A 19,773-nucleotide genomic window follows, 5' to 3' on the forward strand; every position below is an offset into this window, starting at 1 on the left:
GGGGCCCCTGCAGAGCTTGTGAAAAGCGTTGGTTCATTCCCCCTGATAGGAGATAGGGTCTAAGAATGAGGGTTCGAGTAGCCTAGGACGAACCTAAGGCCTCGCAACTTGGGACTACAACTCCCAGGCGGCATCGCGGCGGCGGCAACCACACGTCACTGGACACCGCCAAGAGCCCTGGGGGGGGCGGGGAGAGGGACTTGGGGGGCCGACCAGGAGCCGGCTGAGGAGGATGGGGGCCGCCCACGCGTTCCTCTTGTGAGGAGGCCGAGGGGCGCGCCACCCCATCCCGGGGCGGCCGCCCCCGGGGCGCCGCCATCCCCGCCCGGCCCTGCGGTCGTGGCTGGGGATGCGGAGCCGGGGGCCGCCGGTGGAGCTGCGCGGGGTGAGAGGCGCGGGGAGGGGCGGCCGCTTGCTGCCCTCGGCCTCGGCCTCCGCCGGCGGGCCCCGCTCAACCCGGCCCTCCTTGTGCCCTGACATCTTTGGGGACAGGTGAACCTATCGCCTCTCCTGCACAGGCAAATCCGAGGGGACGGTCCTGTCCTTTGCAAAAGGTGTTTTTTAGGGTTTTGTTTTTTTTTTAATTCCTTCGCTCCAGCGGAGGCCCTCCCCCCAGCCATGGTCCCCAGGAACCCCCCGGGGTCCGCAGGGACGGTCTCCCATCCCGGCCTCCCGGCCCCGCGCTTAGCATTCCGCGGGCAGCCTGCGTGAAGCGGCCTCCCGCAGCCCCCGGCCCCTCCCCCATGGAGGAGGAGGAGGGGGCGGCGGCCAGAGAGTGGGGCGCGACCCCCGCGGGGCCAGTGTGGACAGCCGTGTTCGACTACGAGGCGGTGGGCGACGAGGAGCTGACCCTGCGGAGAGGCGACCGCGTCCAGGTGCTTTCCCAGGACTGTGCGGTGTCTGGAGATGAGGGCTGGTGGACAGGGCAGCTGCCCAGCGGCCGTGTGGGCGTCTTCCCCAGCAACTACGTGGCCCCCGCTGCCCCCGCCGCACCCACAGACCTCCAGCTGCCACAGGAGATCCCCTTTCACGAGCTGCAGCTGGAGGAGATCATCGGTGTGGGGGGTTTTGGCAAGGTCTATCGCGCCCTATGGCGTGGAGAGGAAGTAGCGGTCAAGGCCGCCCGGCTGGACCCTGAACGGGACCCGGCAGTGACAGCGGAGCAGGTGCGCCAGGAGGCCCGGCTCTTTGGAGCCCTGCAGCACCCCAACATCATTGCCCTGAGGGGCGCCTGCCTCAGTCCCCCGAACCTCTGCCTAGTGATGGAATATGCTCGGGGAGGCGCATTGAGCAGGGTCCTGGCAGGTCGCCGGGTCCCCCCTCATGTGCTGGTCAACTGGGCTGTGCAGGTGGCTCGGGGCATGAACTATCTACACAATGATGCCCCTGTGCCCATCATTCACCGGGACCTCAAGTCCATCAACAGTAAGTGGTATCCTCTCTCCCAAAACTCTTCCGCTGAACCTTATGAGGCAAAGCCCAGATAGTTGGAAAGGACAGGGGACAGCAGATGGCACTGTGCATGGGGCAAGTAGGGGCAGCAATAGACTTTCAGGGCCAGGTGAAGGGGACTTCGGTTGTATTAATAAGAAAAAGGAAGCTCAGAAAGGTTGGAAGAAGCCGGGCAGTGGTGGCGGGCAGTGGTGGCGCACGCCTTTAATCCCAGCATTTGGGAGGCAGAGGCAGGCGGATCTCTGAGTTCGAGGCCAGCCGAAGGAAGGAAGGAAGGAAGGAAGGTAGGTTGGAAAACAGACTGTCTCTTAGGCTACAGTCGCAGTGGGTCAATGATTGTGTATCCATGGCACTATGACAGTGCCTGTGTTCATTGCCACGTGCAGAGTCTGCCCTCATGATGCCACAACCTGATCATGGATGGCATCAGAGTCTACCAGGCAGAGATAAACAGAAGCTGGCTTGATTGAAGCTAGGGCTTCCCAAGACTGTCACTATTAACCTTTGTGGCCTTGTCATTGGTGGGGTGAGTGTTCCGTGCACTTTGAGTTGTTTGTGGCCTTAGGGCTCTATGCACAAGAGGTCATTAGTACTCTGCAACCCTGCTCCCAACTATCAAAACCAAAAATGTCTCCAGACACTGCCTTATGTGCCCTGGGGATAGGGTTGGAATGGAATGGGACAAATCAAAACTGTTGTTGAAATGCTGCTGGTTCTCCAGCAGACTGGAACAGATGAAGGGGTTGGGAAAACTGGCTGATAGAAAAAACGCTTCCGGGCTGCTTTGCCTGTCACAGTCTACAAAGCTGACCGGTTGATTGAGTCAGCAGTGGGCCAAGTAGATGAGAAGGGTCCCTAGAAATCAGATCTACACCAAAAGCATCTCGAGGCATCCGCAAATAGTAATGCTCTTGAGTTAGGCCCTCTCCAAGCACCCAGACACCATGCTTTCTTTCCCCGAGAGTCCTCATCGATGAGACATTACTTTCTTCCTAGATCGTTCTGGTGTATGCTAGACACTCCTAGGTGTACAGCTGGGGAGACTGTGCCTCCTTGGTCCTCCCATCCTCGCTGACACTCATTCCACATCTTTCATTTTTGTCTTTTAAAGTGACGGTCTCCGTCTTGCATTTGGTATTTCCAAGGCCAGAGTATGCACAAGGGGGCTCCACAGCAAATGAGGCCTGCACTTCCCTGCCCTCAAGTAGGTCATTCTTAACCCAGGAATGTGAGACCCCTCCCTTCTCCTTCAATGCTTACCCCTTAGCAATCCCTTTTTACCTGTTGGTTTATATTTTCATGTTTGTTTGATTCTACTCAGCTGTTTTGTGTAAGCTTGTTACTGACTGCAACCTTAGCCCCTAGAAGAGAGGGGCTGAGTGGTTTTCATCTCCTCTGCCTGGCATTCAGACATTCCACACAGAGAGTGACCAAGGGCTGATGACCTTCTGAGGCCTCTGCCCAGTCTGGGAGACTCAACAAAACAGATGCAGGTGTTCCCTGCCTGTATGGATGCCCACATTCTAGTGTTTCTAAAATGCTGGGTGAGTAGAGGCAGGGCCACGGCATGAGGGGATCCTAAGCCCTTGCTCAACCAGAGGATCCATAGAGCATCTCTAATATAACCTGCACAAGGTGGCTGCGCTCTCCAGCCCCGAGCTTCCTGTGGGGTAGTAATGGACATGGGTCCTGCAACAGTTCCCTACACCCTTCCCCAAGAAGTTCCCCGTCTGAGGCCATTTGTTCTTTGCTTCAGTAATTTTTTCTTAATTTTTTACTACTGGGGTTCGGAATACACATCACCATGCATGTGTGGAAATCAGAGGACAGTCACCAGGAATAATGCCGCTTCTTCTACCATGAGGGCTCTGGGATGGGACTCAGATCATCAGGTCACGAGTGCCTTTACCTTCTCAGCCATCCTGACACCTGGTTTGTTTTAGTTTTGGTGTTTGGTTAGTTTTAGTTTTACCAATCTGCTACCTCAGCCTCCGATGTGATGGAGTTACAGATGTGTACTAACATGCTTGGCTTAGTTTAGTCATTCGTAAGCATCTTCTGCCTTTCGTCCTTGGCTCCAGGGTCATGGCAGAGACTAGGGACAGCTAGGTGTAGTGGCTCTAATCCCAGTATTAGAGGCTGAAGCAAGAGGACTGCCGGAAGTTTGAGACCAGCCTGAGCTACATAATGAATCCGGGCTGATCTGACCAACAGGGTAGGAGCCCATCTACATAAATAAATAGATCAGGGGCCAGTCCAATGGCTAGCTGGACACAGGCAGGGGCTGCCAAGCCTGGCAACTTTAGTTTATCTCCTGGGACATGTCTGGGACACAAATGCATACACACAAAATAGATAAACATATTTTTTGGAAAGAGAAGAGACAGGTGTGGTATTGTAAGCCTTTAATCCCAGCACTCAGGAGGCAGAGGCAGGTGGATCTCTGTGAGTTGAAGGCAAGCCTGGTCTACAGAGTGAGTTTCAGGACAGCCAGGGCTACCTAATGAGACTCTGTCAAAAAAAAAAAAAATGAAAGAAAGAAAAAAGAAAAAGAAGAGCAGGAAAAAACCCTACCCCTCACTAATGCATAATTTATATTAGTAAATAAGAATAGATGATTGATTGATCGATCAACCTCCCTATAGATATGGGGATGATAGATACATATAGATATAGATAGAGAGATGATAGGAAGAGAGAGGGGGAAAAGGAAGATAAATATCAGTTTTCAGAGAGTTACAGAGACTCCGAAGAAACTGTGGTGAATTCATTTGATGGTCAAGAAAGGCAATATCTGGGCGCACAAAAACTGAACATAAAGGAACCAGCCTTACGAAGAGAGCCGGGGAAAGCAGGACAGTTGTGAGGCGGGAAGAGTGTGCCTCTGTGGAGACATAGTGAACCTGGAGGAGCATGGAGACGAGCATGGAATCGCAGTGCTCGGGACTGCGCTGTAGAGGTGGCTGCAGATTTGAGGTCAGACTGGACTACAGTGTGAGACCGTCTCTCAAAACAGCAAAGCCCAGGCCTGGAGGCTGGAGAGACAGCTTGGTGGCTAAGAGCATTGGCTACTCTTGCAAAGAACATAGCTAACATGATTCAGTTCCTACCACCCACAAGGTGCCTTACAAACGTCTGTGACTCCAGTTCCAGGGGATTCTACACTTGATGTCTCTTCAGGCCCCAGGCATGCACATGTTGGACATGTAAACATACAGGCAAATGTATGCATTAATACACACACACACACACACACCAAGCCAAGGCTGTAACATAGTCTTAGAGTGCTTTCCTCACATGCATGAGGCCTTGGGTTCAGTACCCATCACTCAAACATGCAGAGCATAAACTCTCAGCATGAAGACATTGAACAGAGATGGCGAAGCTGGTTCAGGTCTTTGTACTGTTATCTAGATAGCCATATGCTTTTGATCAAGTAACTTTTCTAAGAATTAGTTTGCTAGGCAATAAAAATTACGAGTCCATTCTTAGAAAGGATTTCTATTGTTAGACGACGTACTGCCTCTGGTCAGCTAGAACTCTTCTGTATGAGCCAGGCGTGGTGGCACACGCCTGTAATCCCAGCAATCTGGGAGGCAGAGGCAGGCAGATTTCTGAGTTCAAGACCAGCCTGGTCTACAGACTGAGGGTTCCAGGATAGCCAGGGCTATACAGAGAAACCCTGTCTCAGAAAAACCAAAAAAATCTAAAAAAAAAAAAAAAAAAAAAAAAAAAGAACTCTTCTGTATGCTCAGTGGTATCTGCCAGTCTTGATAACTGTGAGGCTGCATGACATACCTTCCCCAAACCCAGTGTGTGACAAAAGCTACCTGTCACTGTTTGTGCGCTTAGAGATAGATAGACAGGGGGGGAGCAAAATGATTTAGCTGGACTTGGGTAGAGGGGATCTACTCCCAAGTATCTCCCACCTCCTTTGGATCAGCAGCTACTTAAAGCACATTATCATGGTGGTGGCAGAAGTTCTAGAGGCCAAGATTGTGCCAGAGACTTCTTGAAGGCTAAGCTTTGAATTGGCCTGTCATATATATATATTTTTTTTTTCTTTTTTTGGTTTTTAGAGACAAAGTCTTTCCCAGGTTGGCCTCCAAATCATCTGTCTCAGGCTCCCAAGTTCTGGGGTTATAGACATGTGCTATCATGCCCAACTGTGTCTACCTTTTCCTTTAAAAGTGTGTGTGTGTGTGTGTGTGTGTGTGTGTGTGTGTGTGTGTGAGTGTGTGTGTGTGTGTGTGTGTGTGTGTGTGTGTGAGTGCCCGTTTCTGTGGAGTCCAATAGAGAGCATCAGGTCCTCTGGAGCTGGAGTTACAGGTGGTTGTAGGCTGTCTGATGAGAATACAATTCAAGTTGTCTACAAGATTGGTACACACTCTTAATGGCTGGGCTGGCTCTCCATCCCCTCTTCTTGGCCAGTTTTAAGTAGTATGAGTCTCCCAGAGCTAAAACCTAGGGCTTCACCCTCTGCCTGGTTGGTATGAAGCAGCAGGAGGGGCAGTGTTGACTGTGTTGAAGAAGGCCATCCCTGAGGAAGCCTGAGCATTAGAAGCAAGGAGTCACTTGTGGTGACCAGGGAGAGGAAGGGACAGTGCAGAGTGGGGACCCATAACCTCTTAAAGGGGAAGAGGACGCCTGGGGCCCCGGCTGTCAGGTCTTGATGACTTACCTTTCTTCCTACCCCCAGTCCTAATCCTGGAGGCCATTGAGAACCACAACCTCGCTGACACGGTGCTCAAGATCACAGACTTCGGCCTTGCCCGAGAGTGGCACAAGACGACCAAAATGAGTGCGGCGGGGACCTACGCCTGGATGGCTCCTGAGGTTATCCGCCTCTCCCTCTTCTCCAAAAGCAGCGATGTCTGGAGGTGCTGAGAGGCTGGCGGGTGTCCTCAGGGAGAGGGAGAGGGAGGAGGCGCTGGCGGGAGGGACATCTGGGGGAGTGACCAAGCAGTTAAGTGTTCCTGAGGCTCAAACAGGTCCCGAGTAAAAATTTATACCTGAATAAAAAATCTCAGAAGAAAGAGATGTTAGCACTGAAGGGCTTCTGACACCGTCCCCTGTGTAGTCATGGAATCGGGAAGTCCAGAGCCTGGTGCAGCCGTTCTTTCTCCCAGCTACACAGGTGTGGAGACACAACAATCAGCAGACAGAAAGAGAACCCTTTCCGGTAGGAGAGATCTGTTATCCCATCTACTAAGGGGGCAGAGACGGGATGATGGCAAGTTCAAAGCCTGCCTGGGCAACTTAGAGCTTGTCTCAAAAGTTAGAGGTTAGTGGATGTAGCTCAGGGGTAGAGCATAAGCCTGGAATCCATCCTCTGTTGAGGGGCAGGGGGCGTGGCTCAGTGGTAGAGCCCCTGCCTAGAGTCCCCAGTGATGGGCTGGGGGCGCGACTCAGTGGTAGAGCCCCTGCCCAGAGTCCCGCAGTGAGGGGCTGGGGGCGTGGCTCAGTGGCAGAGCCCCTGCCCAGAGTCCCCACAGTGAGGGGCTGGGGGGCATGGCTCAGTGGTAGAGCCCCTGCCTAGAATCTCCCAGTGAGGGGCTGGGGGTGTGACTCAGTGGTAGAGCCCTGCCTAGAATCCCCCAGTGAGGGGCGGGGGTGTGGCTCAGTGGTAGAGCCCCTGCTTAGAATCCCCCAGTGAGGGGCTGGGGGTGTGACTCAGTGGTAGAGCCCTGCCTAGAATCCTCCAGTGAGGGGCGGGGGCGTGGCTCAGTGGTAGAGCCCCTGCCTAGAGTCCCCAGTGAGGGGCTGGGGGCGTGGCTCAGTGGTAGAGCCCCTGCCTAGAGTCCCCAGTGAGGGGCTGGGGGCGTGGCTCAGTGGTAGAGCCCCTGCCTAGGATCCCCCAGTGAGGGGCTGGGGGCGTGACTCAGTGGTAGAGCCCTGCCTAGAATCCCCCAGTGAGGGGCTGGGGGCGTGGCTCAGTGGTAGAGCCCCTGCCTAGAGTCCCCAGTGAGGGGCTGGGGGTGTGACTCAGTGGTAGAGCCCTGCCTAGAATCCCCCAGTGAGGGGCTGGGGGTGTGGCTCAGTGGTAGAGCCCCTGCCTAGAGTCCCCAGTGAGGGGCTGGGGGCGTGGCTCAGTGGTAGAGCCCCTGCCTAGGATCCCCCAGTGAGGGGCTGGGGGCGTGGCTCAGTGGTAGAGCCCTGCCTAGAATCCCCCAGTGAGGGGCAGGGGCGTGGCTCAGTGGTAGAGCCCCTGCCTAGAGGCCCCAGTGAGGGGTTGGGGTGTAGTTCATTGAGAGCATACTTGCATAACTTGCTGTAGTGCCCTGAGTTCAATCCTCAGTAACACAAAATAAATTCCCTACTATCACAGATAGTAACAAAAGAAATTATAAAATAGGGGGGCTGAGAAGATAGTGCAGTCAGTAAAGTGTTTCCCACAAAGGCCATGATAGCCTGAGTTTAACCCACAGCATCCACATAAGAGCTGGGCATGGAGATGTGCTGGTGATCCCAGCAGCACTGAGGTGGCCGAGACATCGATCCCTGCAACTCGCTGGCCGGTGGTCTAACCCAATCCACAAGTTACACATCCCAGTGAGAGGACTTGTCTTAAACAAAACCAAGGACACCAATAATTGCAGTATTCAGGAGGCAGAGGCAGGGAGATCTCTGTGAGGCCAGCCTGGTCTACAGTGTGAGTTCCACTACAACAAAGGCTACACAGAGACTGTTTTAAAAACAAAGAAAACCCCACACAATGCAAGTGAGTAGCTCCTGAGAATGACAGCTGAAGTTTACCCCGGCCTCCGTGTGCACAGACATATATGTACACACTCAAATGCAGACGGCACACACAACACACTGAAGTTTACCCCAGCCTCCATGTGCACAGACATGTATGTACACACTCAAATGCAGACGGCACACACAACACACTGAAGTTTACCCCAGCCTCCGTGTGCACAGACATATATGTACACACTCAAATGCAGACGGCACACACACACAACACACTGAAGTTTACCCCTGGCCTCCGTGTGCACAGACATGTATGTACACACTCAAATGCAGATGGCACACACACACAACACACTGAAGTTTACCCCTGGCCTCCGTGTGCACAGACATGTATGTACACACTCAAATGCAGATGACACACACACACAACACACTGAAGTTTACCCCGGCCTCCGTGTGCACAGATATATATGTACACACTCAAATGCAGACGGCACACACACACAACACACTGAAGTTTACCCCTGGCCTCTGTGTGCACAGACATATATGTACACACTCAAATGCAGATGACACACACACACAACACACTGAAGTTTACCCCTGGCCTCTGTGTGCACAGACAGGTATGTACACACTCAAATGCAGACGTCACACACACACAACACACTGAAGTTTACCCCTGGCCTCTGTGTGCACAGATATATATGTACACACTCAAATGCAGACAGCACACACACACAACACACTGAAGTTTACCCCTGGCCTCTGTGTGCACAGACATGTATGTTCACACTCAAATGCAAACAGGCACACACAACACACAACCAACTTTAAACAGTTGCTAGGTATGGTGGTGTACACCTTCAATCCTAGCATCAGACTACAGAGGCAGTGGATGGATCTCTGTAAGTTTAGACTAGCCTGGTCTACTTAGCCTGTTTGGGAACAGTCGGGGATAGTGAGCCTTGGTGTGTGTGTGTTTGTTTGTTTGAAAAAAGAAAATTGTGAAATAATTGTAAAGGTCAGGAAAATATTTGTGTGTGAAAATAAATGTAGGTAGGGGTGGACAGGGAAGCCCTCCCAGGTCCCAGAACCACTGTGGGAGGCTGAGTTCTAAGTACGAGGGGCCAGCTGATCAGTCGGGGCACAGGGGCCAGCTGATCAGTCGGGACACAGGGGCCAGCTGATCAGTCGGGACACAGGAGCCAGCTGATCAGTCGGGGCGCAGGGGCCAGCTGATCAGTCGGGACACAGGAGCCAGCTGATCAGTCGGGGCACAGGGGCCAGCTGATCAGTCGGGGCACAGGAGCCAGCTGATCAGTCGGGACACAGGAGCCAGCTGATCAGTCGGGACACAGGAGCCAGCTGATCAGTCGGGGCACAGGAGCCAGCTGATCAGTCGGGACACAGGAGCCAGCTGATCAGTCGGGGCACAGGGGCCAGCTGATCAGTCGGGGCACAGGGGCCAGCTGATCAGTCGGGGCACAGGGGCCAGCTGATCAGTCGGGGCACAGGGGCCAGCTGATCAGTCGGGGCACAGGAGCCAGCTGATCAGTCGGGGCACAGGAGCCAGCTGATCAGTCGGGGCACAGGGGCCAGCTGATCAGTCGGGACACAGGAGCCAGCTGATCAGTCGGGGCACAGGGGCCAGCTGATCAGTCGGGGCACAGGAGCCAGCTGATCAGTCGGGGCACAGGGGCCAGCTGATCAGTCGGGGCACAGGGGCCAGCTGATCAGTCGGGGCACAGGGGCCAGCTGATCAGTCGGGGCACAGGAGGTTCAAATGCAGCAGAGCGAGAAGGGTCTGGAGAAGGAGTGCCGCACAGAGCCGGTGCCTGTGGCTGAGGGACACACTGGGTGTTACTCTCGGGTGCAGGGTGCCAGTCACACCCTGGTGTGCCCACTGACTGCCAGTCACCAGCCAGGCTGCAAGTTGTTCAAGATGCAGAGTGATGTGTTTGAGGCAGAGCTGAGTCAGGCCGGCGTTCCTGCTGGCTCCCCAGCACGGCCACTGTTTGGTGAAGGGCTAATTACCTTTGTATTAAGTGGTCATCTGTGTCGCTGAACATATATGTGTGTGTGTGTGTGTGTGTGTGTATGTATGTATACACACACATATATCAATATACTGGCTCCAACTTCATGGGCTCCTTCTTGGATGTGTTCCCAAATAAGGTGTTGGTGTTACAGGTCAGGACACTAAGGCCATGTCTCCCAGCTACCAGTGACACTCCAGTCAGGGCAACAATCAAACCTCCCCTGTGGGTTTCCAGGGATGTGGGGGTGGAGGGCGTCGTGCTACGTACCTCCTGTTGAAAACCGGTTGTTATCTTCATGATCCAGAATGGCTGCTTGAGCTCCAGGCTTCATGCCTACATTCCAACCAGAAACAAGGAGGGTGGACAGGGGGTATCCCTTGCCATTAAGGATGGCAAGATGGAATCGTGCCAGTTCCTTCTACCTTGAAGCCTTGTTGTAAGGATAACTAAGCCTGCCTAGCAGTGTCTGGTGGGGACACAAGTTATAAAACACAAAGGAAGAGTGTTCTTGACAAAAGGGATGGGTATATAAAGGAAGAGGCTGGGCGTTTAGAAGCAGCACTGCAGAGATCCTTGAAGGCATGCTAAGAAGGCTGTGCCCTGCCAGGCATGCACTGGGAGGCGGAGGCAGAGTACCTTTAGTTTGGGGTCAGTTGAGCGTGGGCTATCCAGTGAGCTCCAGGTCAGCTGTGGCTATGGTGAGACCATGCTGTGTTGGAGACGGAGGAAGAGGAGGAGGTTCCTGCTGCTGTTGTAGGTGATGCTATACTCAGTGCCCGAGTGCTTGCCTAGTGTGTGTGTATGAGCTCCTAGAGTCAATCTTCAGCCTTTTTTAAGATCTGATTTTCGGGCCTACAAGATGGCTGAGTGGGTAGAGGTGTTTGCTGCCAAGGCTGACAGCCTGCCTTAGTTCCCTGGGGCCCACATGCTGGGCGAGAACCCAGTCCTGTGACTTGTCCTCTGACCTCCAGGTGTGGAGCCATTCCCCTGCTCCCACAATAAAGCAGCTTTAAAAAAGACAAAGAAGTGATGAACTCATTAAAAAGATGGCTCCGGGTGTGGCGATGCTCCCTTTTAACTTCAGCTCAGGAGGCAGAGGCGGGTGGATCTCTGGAAATTTGAGGCCAAGCTGTTGGACACAGTAGGTCCCAGGACAGCCAGGAGGCATTTCCCGGTAGGCATCGGGGTTCCACTTTGGTTTTGATTAGGTGTCAGAAAAGTAGACAGAAGATGTCGGGAGACAACCTTTTGAGGAACAAGCCTGTGAGGTTAACCAGGCGCCTGTGGCCTCACCAGCTAGGCTGGAAGTAGGAGCCAGGGGGGGCTGGAGTACGGTGAAGACGGGGTGGACTGTGGCATCACCCTCCTCTCCCCGCCTGCAGCTTCGGGGTTCTTCTCTGGGAGCTGCTGACCGGGGAGGTCCCCTACCGAGAAATCGACGCCTTGGCCGTGGCTTACGGTGTGGCTATGAACAAGCTGACGCTACCCATCCCCTCCACGTGCCCCGAGCCCTTTGCCCGCCTACTGGAGGGTGAGCCAGGGCCCTGTGGAGAGGGTAGGCTCAGCTTTGGGGACAGGGCCCCTTGGGCCACACCTCTCCCCTTTATACATCCTTGCATTCCAGTGGGCCCAGGAATGGGGGAAAGGCTCTGGAGCCCAGGCAGCCAGAGGGCATCTTCCCCACCATTGCCTCCATGGTTCCCAGGCCCATTGTCTGGCCAGAGCCAGAGTTCCTGAGGGCATCTGATACTGGGGTTCCTGTCTGAACCTGGATCCCTCTGAGCAGGTCCTGGGGTGCCTTGCCATTGTTTCCCTTGTCATGTTGGCAGGACCTTAGCTGTGTCTTGCTTTGCCCTGAGCATGGATGCTACCCTTGCCCCGTCCTCCCTCCCCTTCCCTCCCCAGAATGCTGGGACCCAGACCCTCACGGGCGACCAGATTTTGGCAGCATCCTGAAGCGGCTGGAGGTCATCGAGCAGTCAGCCCTGTTCCAGATGCCCCTGGAGTCCTTCCACTCGCTGCAGGAAGACTGGAAGCTGGAGATTGAGCACATGTTCCATGACCTTCGGACCAAGGAGAAGGTGAGGGCAGGAGGCAAGGGTGGGTGCAGACCCCAACTTCGGTGCCTTGGGCGTTCAGAGGCCCTCCCCGGAACCCTCCCCTGAACCCTCCCCGGGTCCATCCAGAGTGTTTCTGCATGTTAAGACAGCTCTCTGTGGGCGGGCTGATAAGGAAAAGGGCCCCTGTACGGAAGTACTCACAGGTGATAGCGCACATTATAAATATGATAGCATAAATTAGGAGAGGGTAGACGTGAAAAGGAACAGACTTGCAAGGTGTAGGTGACTGCCAAAGTGCGATAGTGGGTAACGCGGGTGCTGCTCTCTGCTTTGGGGCATGTCTGAAGTTTGCCACTGCTCTTTACCAAAGCACAGCTTGCTTAACAAGTGAGAGCTGAGCTGGGTGAAGACTGGGGTATAGCACGGCGCGGGCACAGAACGCTTGCCTAGCAGACTCAAACCTTGGACTGCATCATAGCACGGCATGAACCAGGCACGGCGGTGTGGTGCGTGGTACCCTCCACCGGGTAACGATTGGAAGTCAGCCCAGGTTTCATGAGACCCTGTCTTAAAACAAGAAAGGAAAGGAAAGAGAAAAGGCATCGTTTGGGCGCTAATTCAGGCCCTGCCATGACAGACATCTTAGCTAGTAAGGTCCAAACTGGAGGGATGTGAACGCAGAGCCTGATGCCCACAAGACCCACCTGTCCTGGGACCATGGCGGCCCCCGCAGCTAAGCCCTAGCTCTGGGCCCGCCTGCCTCCCTCTCACCAGGAGTTGCGCAGCCGGGAAGAGGAGCTCCTGCGGGCCGCACAGGAGCAGCGCTTTCAGGAAGAGCAGCTGCGGCGACGGGAGCAGGAGCTGGCAGAGCGAGAGATGGACATCGTAGAACGCGAGCTGCACCTGCTCATGAGCCAGCTGAGCCAGGAGAAGCCCAGGGTCCGCAAACGCAAGGGCAACTTCAAGCGCAGCCGCTTGCTCAAGCTACGGGAAGGAAGCAGCCACATCAGCCTGCCCTCTGGTACCTCCCGGCTCCCGAGCGCCCCCTAGAAACTTCTTGGGGGCGGGGTTGTCTCCGTAGAGGGTTACTTGATTGTTTTCCCACCGAGTTACACCCTCAGCACCTTAAAGTATTTTCCTGTTGCAAATGTGTCCATCACATAGAGGAGACACGTAAAGCCAGAACCGTAGCTCACAAGTGGCATCCAGTGTCCATCCTGAGACTGAGGGACTGAGGTAGGAGGACCAGCACGAACTCAAGTCTCCTGGGCCACCCTGGAGACTAGTTGAGGCTGTCTCAGAAACAAAACGAAAGACTGGTTCCCTACCTGACACAGACCACAGAGCCAGGCTGTCGACGCACAGCCGCTGCATAACGTTAAGGATTCTGGCAGCATGCATGCTGAAAAAGTGAAAAGCAGCCAGGCCAGTGGCGCATGCCTGTGATCCTATCACCTGGGAAGTGGGAGCAGGAGGATTAGGAGTTCAAGGCCATCTTCCTTGTATAACAAATTGAAGATCAGACTATATATCTATATATGACCCTATCTCAAATCACAACACAAAAGAAAACTGAGACAGTATGTATGTTTTATTCAGCCCAATATAGCTATATAAGCAATACCAAAAAAAAAAAAAAAAACCCACTAAGATATGTTCTTGTTTTCGCACTGAATCATTGAGATCCAGTGCAATTTATATTTATAGCACATCTTGATCTAGGTGTTAAGTTTCCATGTCAGGCATGATGGTGCCTGCCTATAATACCAGCACTGGGGAGGCAGAGGCAGATGGTTGATTTCAGGACAGCTTAGGATACAGAGCTCAGCCAGTCTGATCTATATAGTGAAACCTTATCCAGAAATGACACAGGTAACGGGGCTGTGGCTCTGAGACGGTCGGGGGCATGGCTTGCTGGTAGAGCGAGCGCTTGCCTGACTTTGTAACGGATACAGAGCACTGGGTTACACTCCCCAGCACACCTCCCCGCCAAACTGATCTGGGGGGTGGCTGGGCATGTAGGTCAGTGGTTGGGTACTTGCCTAGCATGCAGAGGCTTGACTGCTGGCACTGCAAATATTCATGTGTTCTTAATTTTATGCTAAGGTTTTATAAAAGTTGAAGTAGAGGAAAGTAGACTCACCTGCCTAGTTTGTGCCCAGCATCTGTAGTGCCTCCAACAACCAAATGTCGTATCTTCCTTAGACGCTGTCAGGAGTAAATATTAAAGTCCACTCCCGCTGTTGCCCCAAGTGCTCCATGGTCGCATAAGACTTACCTGCTGCAGTGGTGGAATCTCAGGCCTGGATTCTTGGTCAAGCCCAGTTTAGACCTCTCTAAGTTTGTTCACTCAGGAGTTGCCTAAGACTCTCCCTTCTAAGAGGCTTCCGGCAGCCCTGGGTGCTAATGGGTGTGGGGAGCACTCTGAGATCCGGCGTGTGACGCAGTGACCACTACTGCCATCCCGTTTCTACAGAGGGCATTTCTCTTGCGTACTGCCACGCAGTACTTAGGAATGCCTCTTTCTTCTCTCAGGATTTGAACATAAGATCACCGTGCAGGCCTCTCCCACCCTGGACAAGAGGAAAGGATCCGATGGGGCCAGCCCCCCTGCCAGCCCCAGCATCATTCCCCGGCTGAGGGCCATTCGATGTGAGTATACACAAGGCCCTCACAGGTGGTCAACAAACCCGTGGCACGGTGCTGGCATTCCTGGTTCTCACTGGGGTGACGGGTAACAAAAATACATCATCAACGAGGTCATTTCCAGGAAGGGAATAGAAGAAAAGGCGTTGGTGCTGGGGGTATGTGCAGCTCAGGAGTGGAGCCTGTAACTGTATTCTGTCCCCAGCACCAAAAGTTGGGAGATGGGGAGCATTAGGGTTCTCAGAGTACATGGCCGTGCTTTAAGACGGTTGGGTCAGAGTTGAGACCCTGGAGTGTATGGTCCATCTGCGGGCTGGAGGCCCAGAAAGGCTGCGGTTCTGCTTCACACCCAAGCTCAACTTAAGAGGGCCGGAAGATGGTGGTCCCGAAGGCAGGAGCCCCTCTTCCGCTTTGTTCTGTTGGAGCCTGGAGTGGACGGAGCTGTGGATGCGCCACCCTCATGGGAGGCAGTGGATCCTTTACTCTCCATTCCAGTGCATGCCTTTCCCAGAGCCACCCTAGCACATGCCGAAATAGGAGATCAGCAGCTTCTGGGAGCCCCAGCAGGAAAGTGGATGCCACAGAGCGGCTGACGCTGCCCAGCTGTGGGCCTGGGCTGAGGTCTGCCAGCGTCCCTGGAGGTTGACAGTGTGCGTGCCCTTGGCAGAAGGCACAGCCGGGGAGAAGGGCGGCGGGCTCCAGCCCAGAGGCCAGCGGCAGAACAAGGAGGAAGGGGGTATTTTATAGAAGGGGGCTGCAGGGCCAGAACATACAGCCATGGAAACACAATCTGACTTTTTAAAATATTATTTAACAAAAAAGGTTTTATTATTTATTTTCATTTTTTGGGTATGAGTGTTTTGCCTGCTTCTGGGACCATACACCATGGTATACAGTGCCTGAGGAAGCCAGAAGAGGGGGTCAGAGTCCCCCAGAACTGGAGCTACCGATGGCTTTAAGCTGCATGTGGGTGCTGACCACCAAACCTGGGTCCTCTGAGAGCAGCCAGTGCTCCCAACCCCTGAGCTGTGCTCCAGCCCTGAGGTTTTAAAACATGTTTGGCCGTGGGCAGAGCCTCATGGCATTCTGTGTGTGAAGTGTGTGAGCTGTCACTGAGCTGTGCCTCTGCCCTTACTGCAGGTGTGTGTGTGTGTGTGTGTGTGTGTGTGTGCTTGTGTCTAATTATGCATAGGGATTAGATGGGAAATAGGTGATTTACCTTAAAAGTAGACTTGAGACTAAAGGGCAAAACCAGTTCGTGCTGGGTGAGCCCAGATCCTTGGGGGCTTGGATGGGAGCCATCTCAATTTGCTTGTTACTGGGTGGAGAGATGAATACTGTTTAAAGAGGGGACACACATGGAGCCTGGCACGGGTGTGTGCTCTGGAGGTGTGTGCGTGGGCCGTGCAAGTGAGGGAGCGGGGCTGCTGTCCACACACGGGGAGCACGCAGAGTCGCAATCCACGTGAAATCCCAAACTACTAACTTTTCCTTTACATGCCTGTCTCATGGTCTCACATAGCCCAGGCTGCTCTGCAATTGTGTAGCCGAGGATGGCCTCAAACTCTGAAGTCCTGATCCTTCCCCCTCTACCTCTCCAGTTATGAATTAGGAGCTTGTGCCACAACACCCGGTTTATGCAGCACCGGGAAAACCAGGGACTGTTTAAGAGGCAAACACTGCACAAACTAACTTCCTCCTCAGCCTCTGGTTTTCGTTTTAAGACAGTCTCACTGAAGCTCATGATCTTTGTTACATTTGTAAGTGTATGTGTATGCATGTGGACGGGTGCACGAGAAGGTCAGAGGACAACTTGGTGGGCGTTGCATCTGTCTACACAACATACTGGATATTAGAGCCAGGGCGCATTCGGGAGCACGGAGAACAGAGCCACAGTCTCCGGAAGTCAGGGCTGTGCCAACCGGAAGGAAGATGAAGGCTTAGGGATGGAGCGAGGACGCCGGGGTCCACGCAGGAGCTGCTCAAGGAGCTGGTCACTGTGTTGGCTCAGGCCATGCCCTGATGGCAGTGGCTGTGAGGGACGCATCCGCAGCAGTGGTAGCTGTCGGGAGACAGGGCCTCCCATGACTCCTTATCTCTTCTCCATGCAGTGACTCCCATGGACTGTGGCGGCGGCAGTGGCAGTGGAACATGGAGCCGCAGTGGGCCACCAAAGAAGGAAGAGCTGGTTGGGGGCAAGAAGAAAGGCAGGACGTGGGGCCCCAGCTCCACTTTGCAGAAAGAGCGAGCCGGAGGAGAGGAGAGGTGCGGTGTAGGGCTGCCCACCCGCCCCTAGCCCTGCCCAGCCCTGCCCTGACCCATCTCCCTGTGCCCTGCAGGCTCAAGGCCCTGGGGGAAGGCAGCAAGCAGTGGTCCTCCAGCGCCCCCAACCTGGGCAAATCCCCTAAGCACACGCCCATGGCGCCAGGCTTCGCCAGCCTCAATGAGATGGGTAAGCGAGTGGGTGCTCTGGAAGGAGTGGGACGGGAGTCCTGGCTGAGGGCTCCTCACCCGGACCTAGGTGAGAGACTCGCCCAGAAGCAGAGACAGCAGCCTGGCCTGGGGATTGGAACCACTGTCAGAGCAAGGCGTTGGAGAGATTGGAGGATGGCAGTGGGGAGTTTTGCTATTATTTGGAGGTCATTGGAAGAAGTCCTTGCCACCAATTCTAAGGGGAAGGTGAGGAAAGGCAGGGTCAGCTGAGTGACGGACCTCTCATTGCAGAAGAATTTGCGGAGGCAGATGAAGGCGATGTGCCCCCTTCCCCCTACTCCACCCCGTCCTACCTCAAGGTGCCTCTGCCCGCCGAGCCCTCTCCTTGCGTTCAGACGGCTTGGGAGCCGCCAGCTGCGACCCCCTCCCGGCCAGGACACGGAGCCCGGAGGCGCTGCGACCTGGCGCTGCTAAGCTGTGCCACGCTGCTGAGCGCGGTGGGTCTGGGCGCCGATGTGGCCGAGGCACGGGCCGGGGACGGCGAGGAGCAGCGGCGCTGGCTGGACGGGCTCTTCTTCCCGCGCCCTGGCCGCTTCCCTCGGGGGCTCAGCCCAACCGGGCGCCCAGGAGGTCGCCGCGAAGACACCACCGCGGGCTTGGGCCTGGCCCCCTCGGCCACCCTGGTGTCATTATCCTCTGTATCCGATTGTAACTCTACGCGATCATTGCTGCGCTCCGACAGTGACGAGGCTGCCCCCGCCGCACCCTCCCCTCCGCCCTCTCCGCTCGCGCCCTCTCCGGGTACCAACCCTCTAGTGGACGTGGAGCTGGAGAGCTTCAAAAAGGACCCCCGTCAGTCGCTCACGCCCACCCACGTCACTGCCGCCCACGCCGTGAGCCGTGGACACAGGCGGACGCCATCGGATGGGGCTTTGAGACAGCGGGAGCCTCCGGAGCTCACCAACCACGGTGAGTGGGGCCCTACAAGCCGGCTTTCACAGGCTACTGACCCGCGGCCTTGCCGGGGCCATTGCGGGGCTTGGGGATGCCTGAGACAGGATAAATTGGGAGGTGACAATGTAATGTCTGCAGGGACAGGGCAGGTGACTTGATGGCTAGTGGAAGCATTGGTAGCCATCAGCTATTAGCCAGCAATGTGGTCAGGATGGCATGGTCACTGTGCCCTTCAGGCCCCGAGTTCTGGTTTACAGCTGCTGTGGTCAGGTGTGAGTGTCAGCGAGGTGCCGTTAGATCCCGTCAGAGAGGCAGGCATGAGCTGGGGGTAGTGGCACACACTGTGCCATCCTGGGACACATTCAGAGTTTGATACCAGCCTTTGCTACCTGAGACTCTGTCCCTAAGATGGAAAGATGAGCCGGGGTGCAGCACCTGCGGTAGAATAATTGTCTGACATGTTGGGTGTGCTCCCCAACACCACAGAAGACTGGATGTTTGCACAATCCTCCAACCTCATGTTCTGGGGTTCAAGGGCACCCTCCGCTACAGCGCTCCAGGCCAGCCTGTTACAGACAGGCTTAAAAGGTCGTCTTCCAGAACAAGCCCCTGGATGCTGCGAGAACTTGTACAGGGCCGCTGTGGCCTTACTAGAGCCAGGCGCGGCCAGGGCTGAGGATTCCTCAGAGAAGCCGGTGGCCACCTTCCACGCATGAGTGTTGGTGTGGAGACGGCAGGCGCCCTTACCCCAGCCCTCACTGCACGTGATCCTCTTTCCTAGGTCCTCGAGACCCCCTGGACTTCCCTCGACTGCCCGACCCCCAGGCCCTGTTCCCCACCCGGCGTCGGCCCCTGGAATTCCCCGGCCGCCCTACCACCCTCACCTTTGCCCCAAGACCCCGGCCAGCTGCCAGCCGCGCCCGTCTGGACCCCTGGAAACTGGTGTCGTTTGGCCGGACACTGGGCTTCTCGCCGCCGCCGCCGAGCGGGCCAGACACTCCAGAGAGCCCGGGGCCCCCCAGCGCGCAGCCCACACTGCTGGACATGGACATGGAGGGCCAGAGCCAGGACAGTACTGTGCCCCTGTGTGGGGCCTATGGCTCTCACTGAGACCCGCCCGCCACCCGCCTGGGCAGCCATGAATGTAGCGCCCCAGGCCCCGCCACAGCCCACCATTTGCCAAGGTGGGGGAGGCCCTGGGCAGGATACTCACTCTATTTATTGGGGAAGGGGGGAGGGGAGGACACTTAATTTATTCCTTTGTACCCCGGGTTGTGGAGCTCTGAGCCCAACCTGCTGTGGGGAGAGGGTGGGCAGGGATACTCAGGGACAGGACATTGTGGGGATTTGGCACAAAACGCAGCATTAAAGGTAACCCCTGCCCCCAGCCAAGCTTGGCTGTGTGTGCTTCTCCAGCCTGGGCCCTGGTACTGATCCACCCACAGTGGGACACCCTGAACCCTACATGTCCTCCCTGGGCCTCTGGGTTT

At 55.2% G+C, this 19,773-nt stretch overlaps 1 protein-coding gene across 2 annotated transcripts; it reads left to right on the top strand.

Moving 5' to 3' along the window:
* The first annotated feature begins 201 nt into the window (after positions 1–201).
* Map3k10 (mitogen-activated protein kinase kinase kinase 10) lies at positions 202–19,670 on the top strand. Of its 2 annotated transcripts, XM_052168097.1 has the most exons (11): positions 202–1,425; positions 2,564–2,656; positions 6,152–6,332; positions 11,573–11,721; positions 12,096–12,271; positions 13,025–13,271; positions 14,786–14,902; positions 17,008–17,161; positions 17,236–17,348; positions 17,621–18,298; positions 19,065–19,670. In XM_052168097.1, the coding sequence occupies exons 1-11, from the start codon at positions 744–746 to the stop codon at positions 19,391–19,393; spliced, it is 2,919 nt and encodes a 972-aa protein (XP_052024057.1). In that variant the 5' UTR covers positions 202–743; the 3' UTR covers positions 19,394–19,670. The 2 variants fall into 2 exon arrangements, with proteins under 2 accessions (XP_052024057.1, XP_052024063.1); XM_052168103.1 differs by lacking the exon at positions 2,564–2,656.
* The last annotated feature ends 103 nt before the right edge of the window (positions 19,671–19,773 follow it).

Source organism: Apodemus sylvaticus, chromosome 1 (genome assembly GCF_947179515.1).
Source record: "Apodemus sylvaticus chromosome 1, mApoSyl1.1, whole genome shotgun sequence".
Classification (NCBI taxonomy): domain Eukaryota; kingdom Metazoa; phylum Chordata; class Mammalia; order Rodentia; family Muridae; genus Apodemus; species Apodemus sylvaticus.

Excerpts from the sequence above, each read along its gene's own strand:
- Map3k10 (XM_052168097.1), top strand. The coding sequence starts at position 744 with ATGGAGGAGGAGGAGGGGGCGGCGGCCAGAGAGTGGGGCGCGACCCCC. Across the intron at positions 2,657-6,151 it reads CTGCACTTCCCTGCCCTCAA|TCCTAATCCTGGAGGCCATT; the intron begins GTAGGTCATTCT and ends TCCTACCCCCAG. Across the intron at positions 11,722-12,095 it reads CTTTGCCCGCCTACTGGAGG|AATGCTGGGACCCAGACCCT; the intron begins GTGAGCCAGGGC and ends TTCCCTCCCCAG.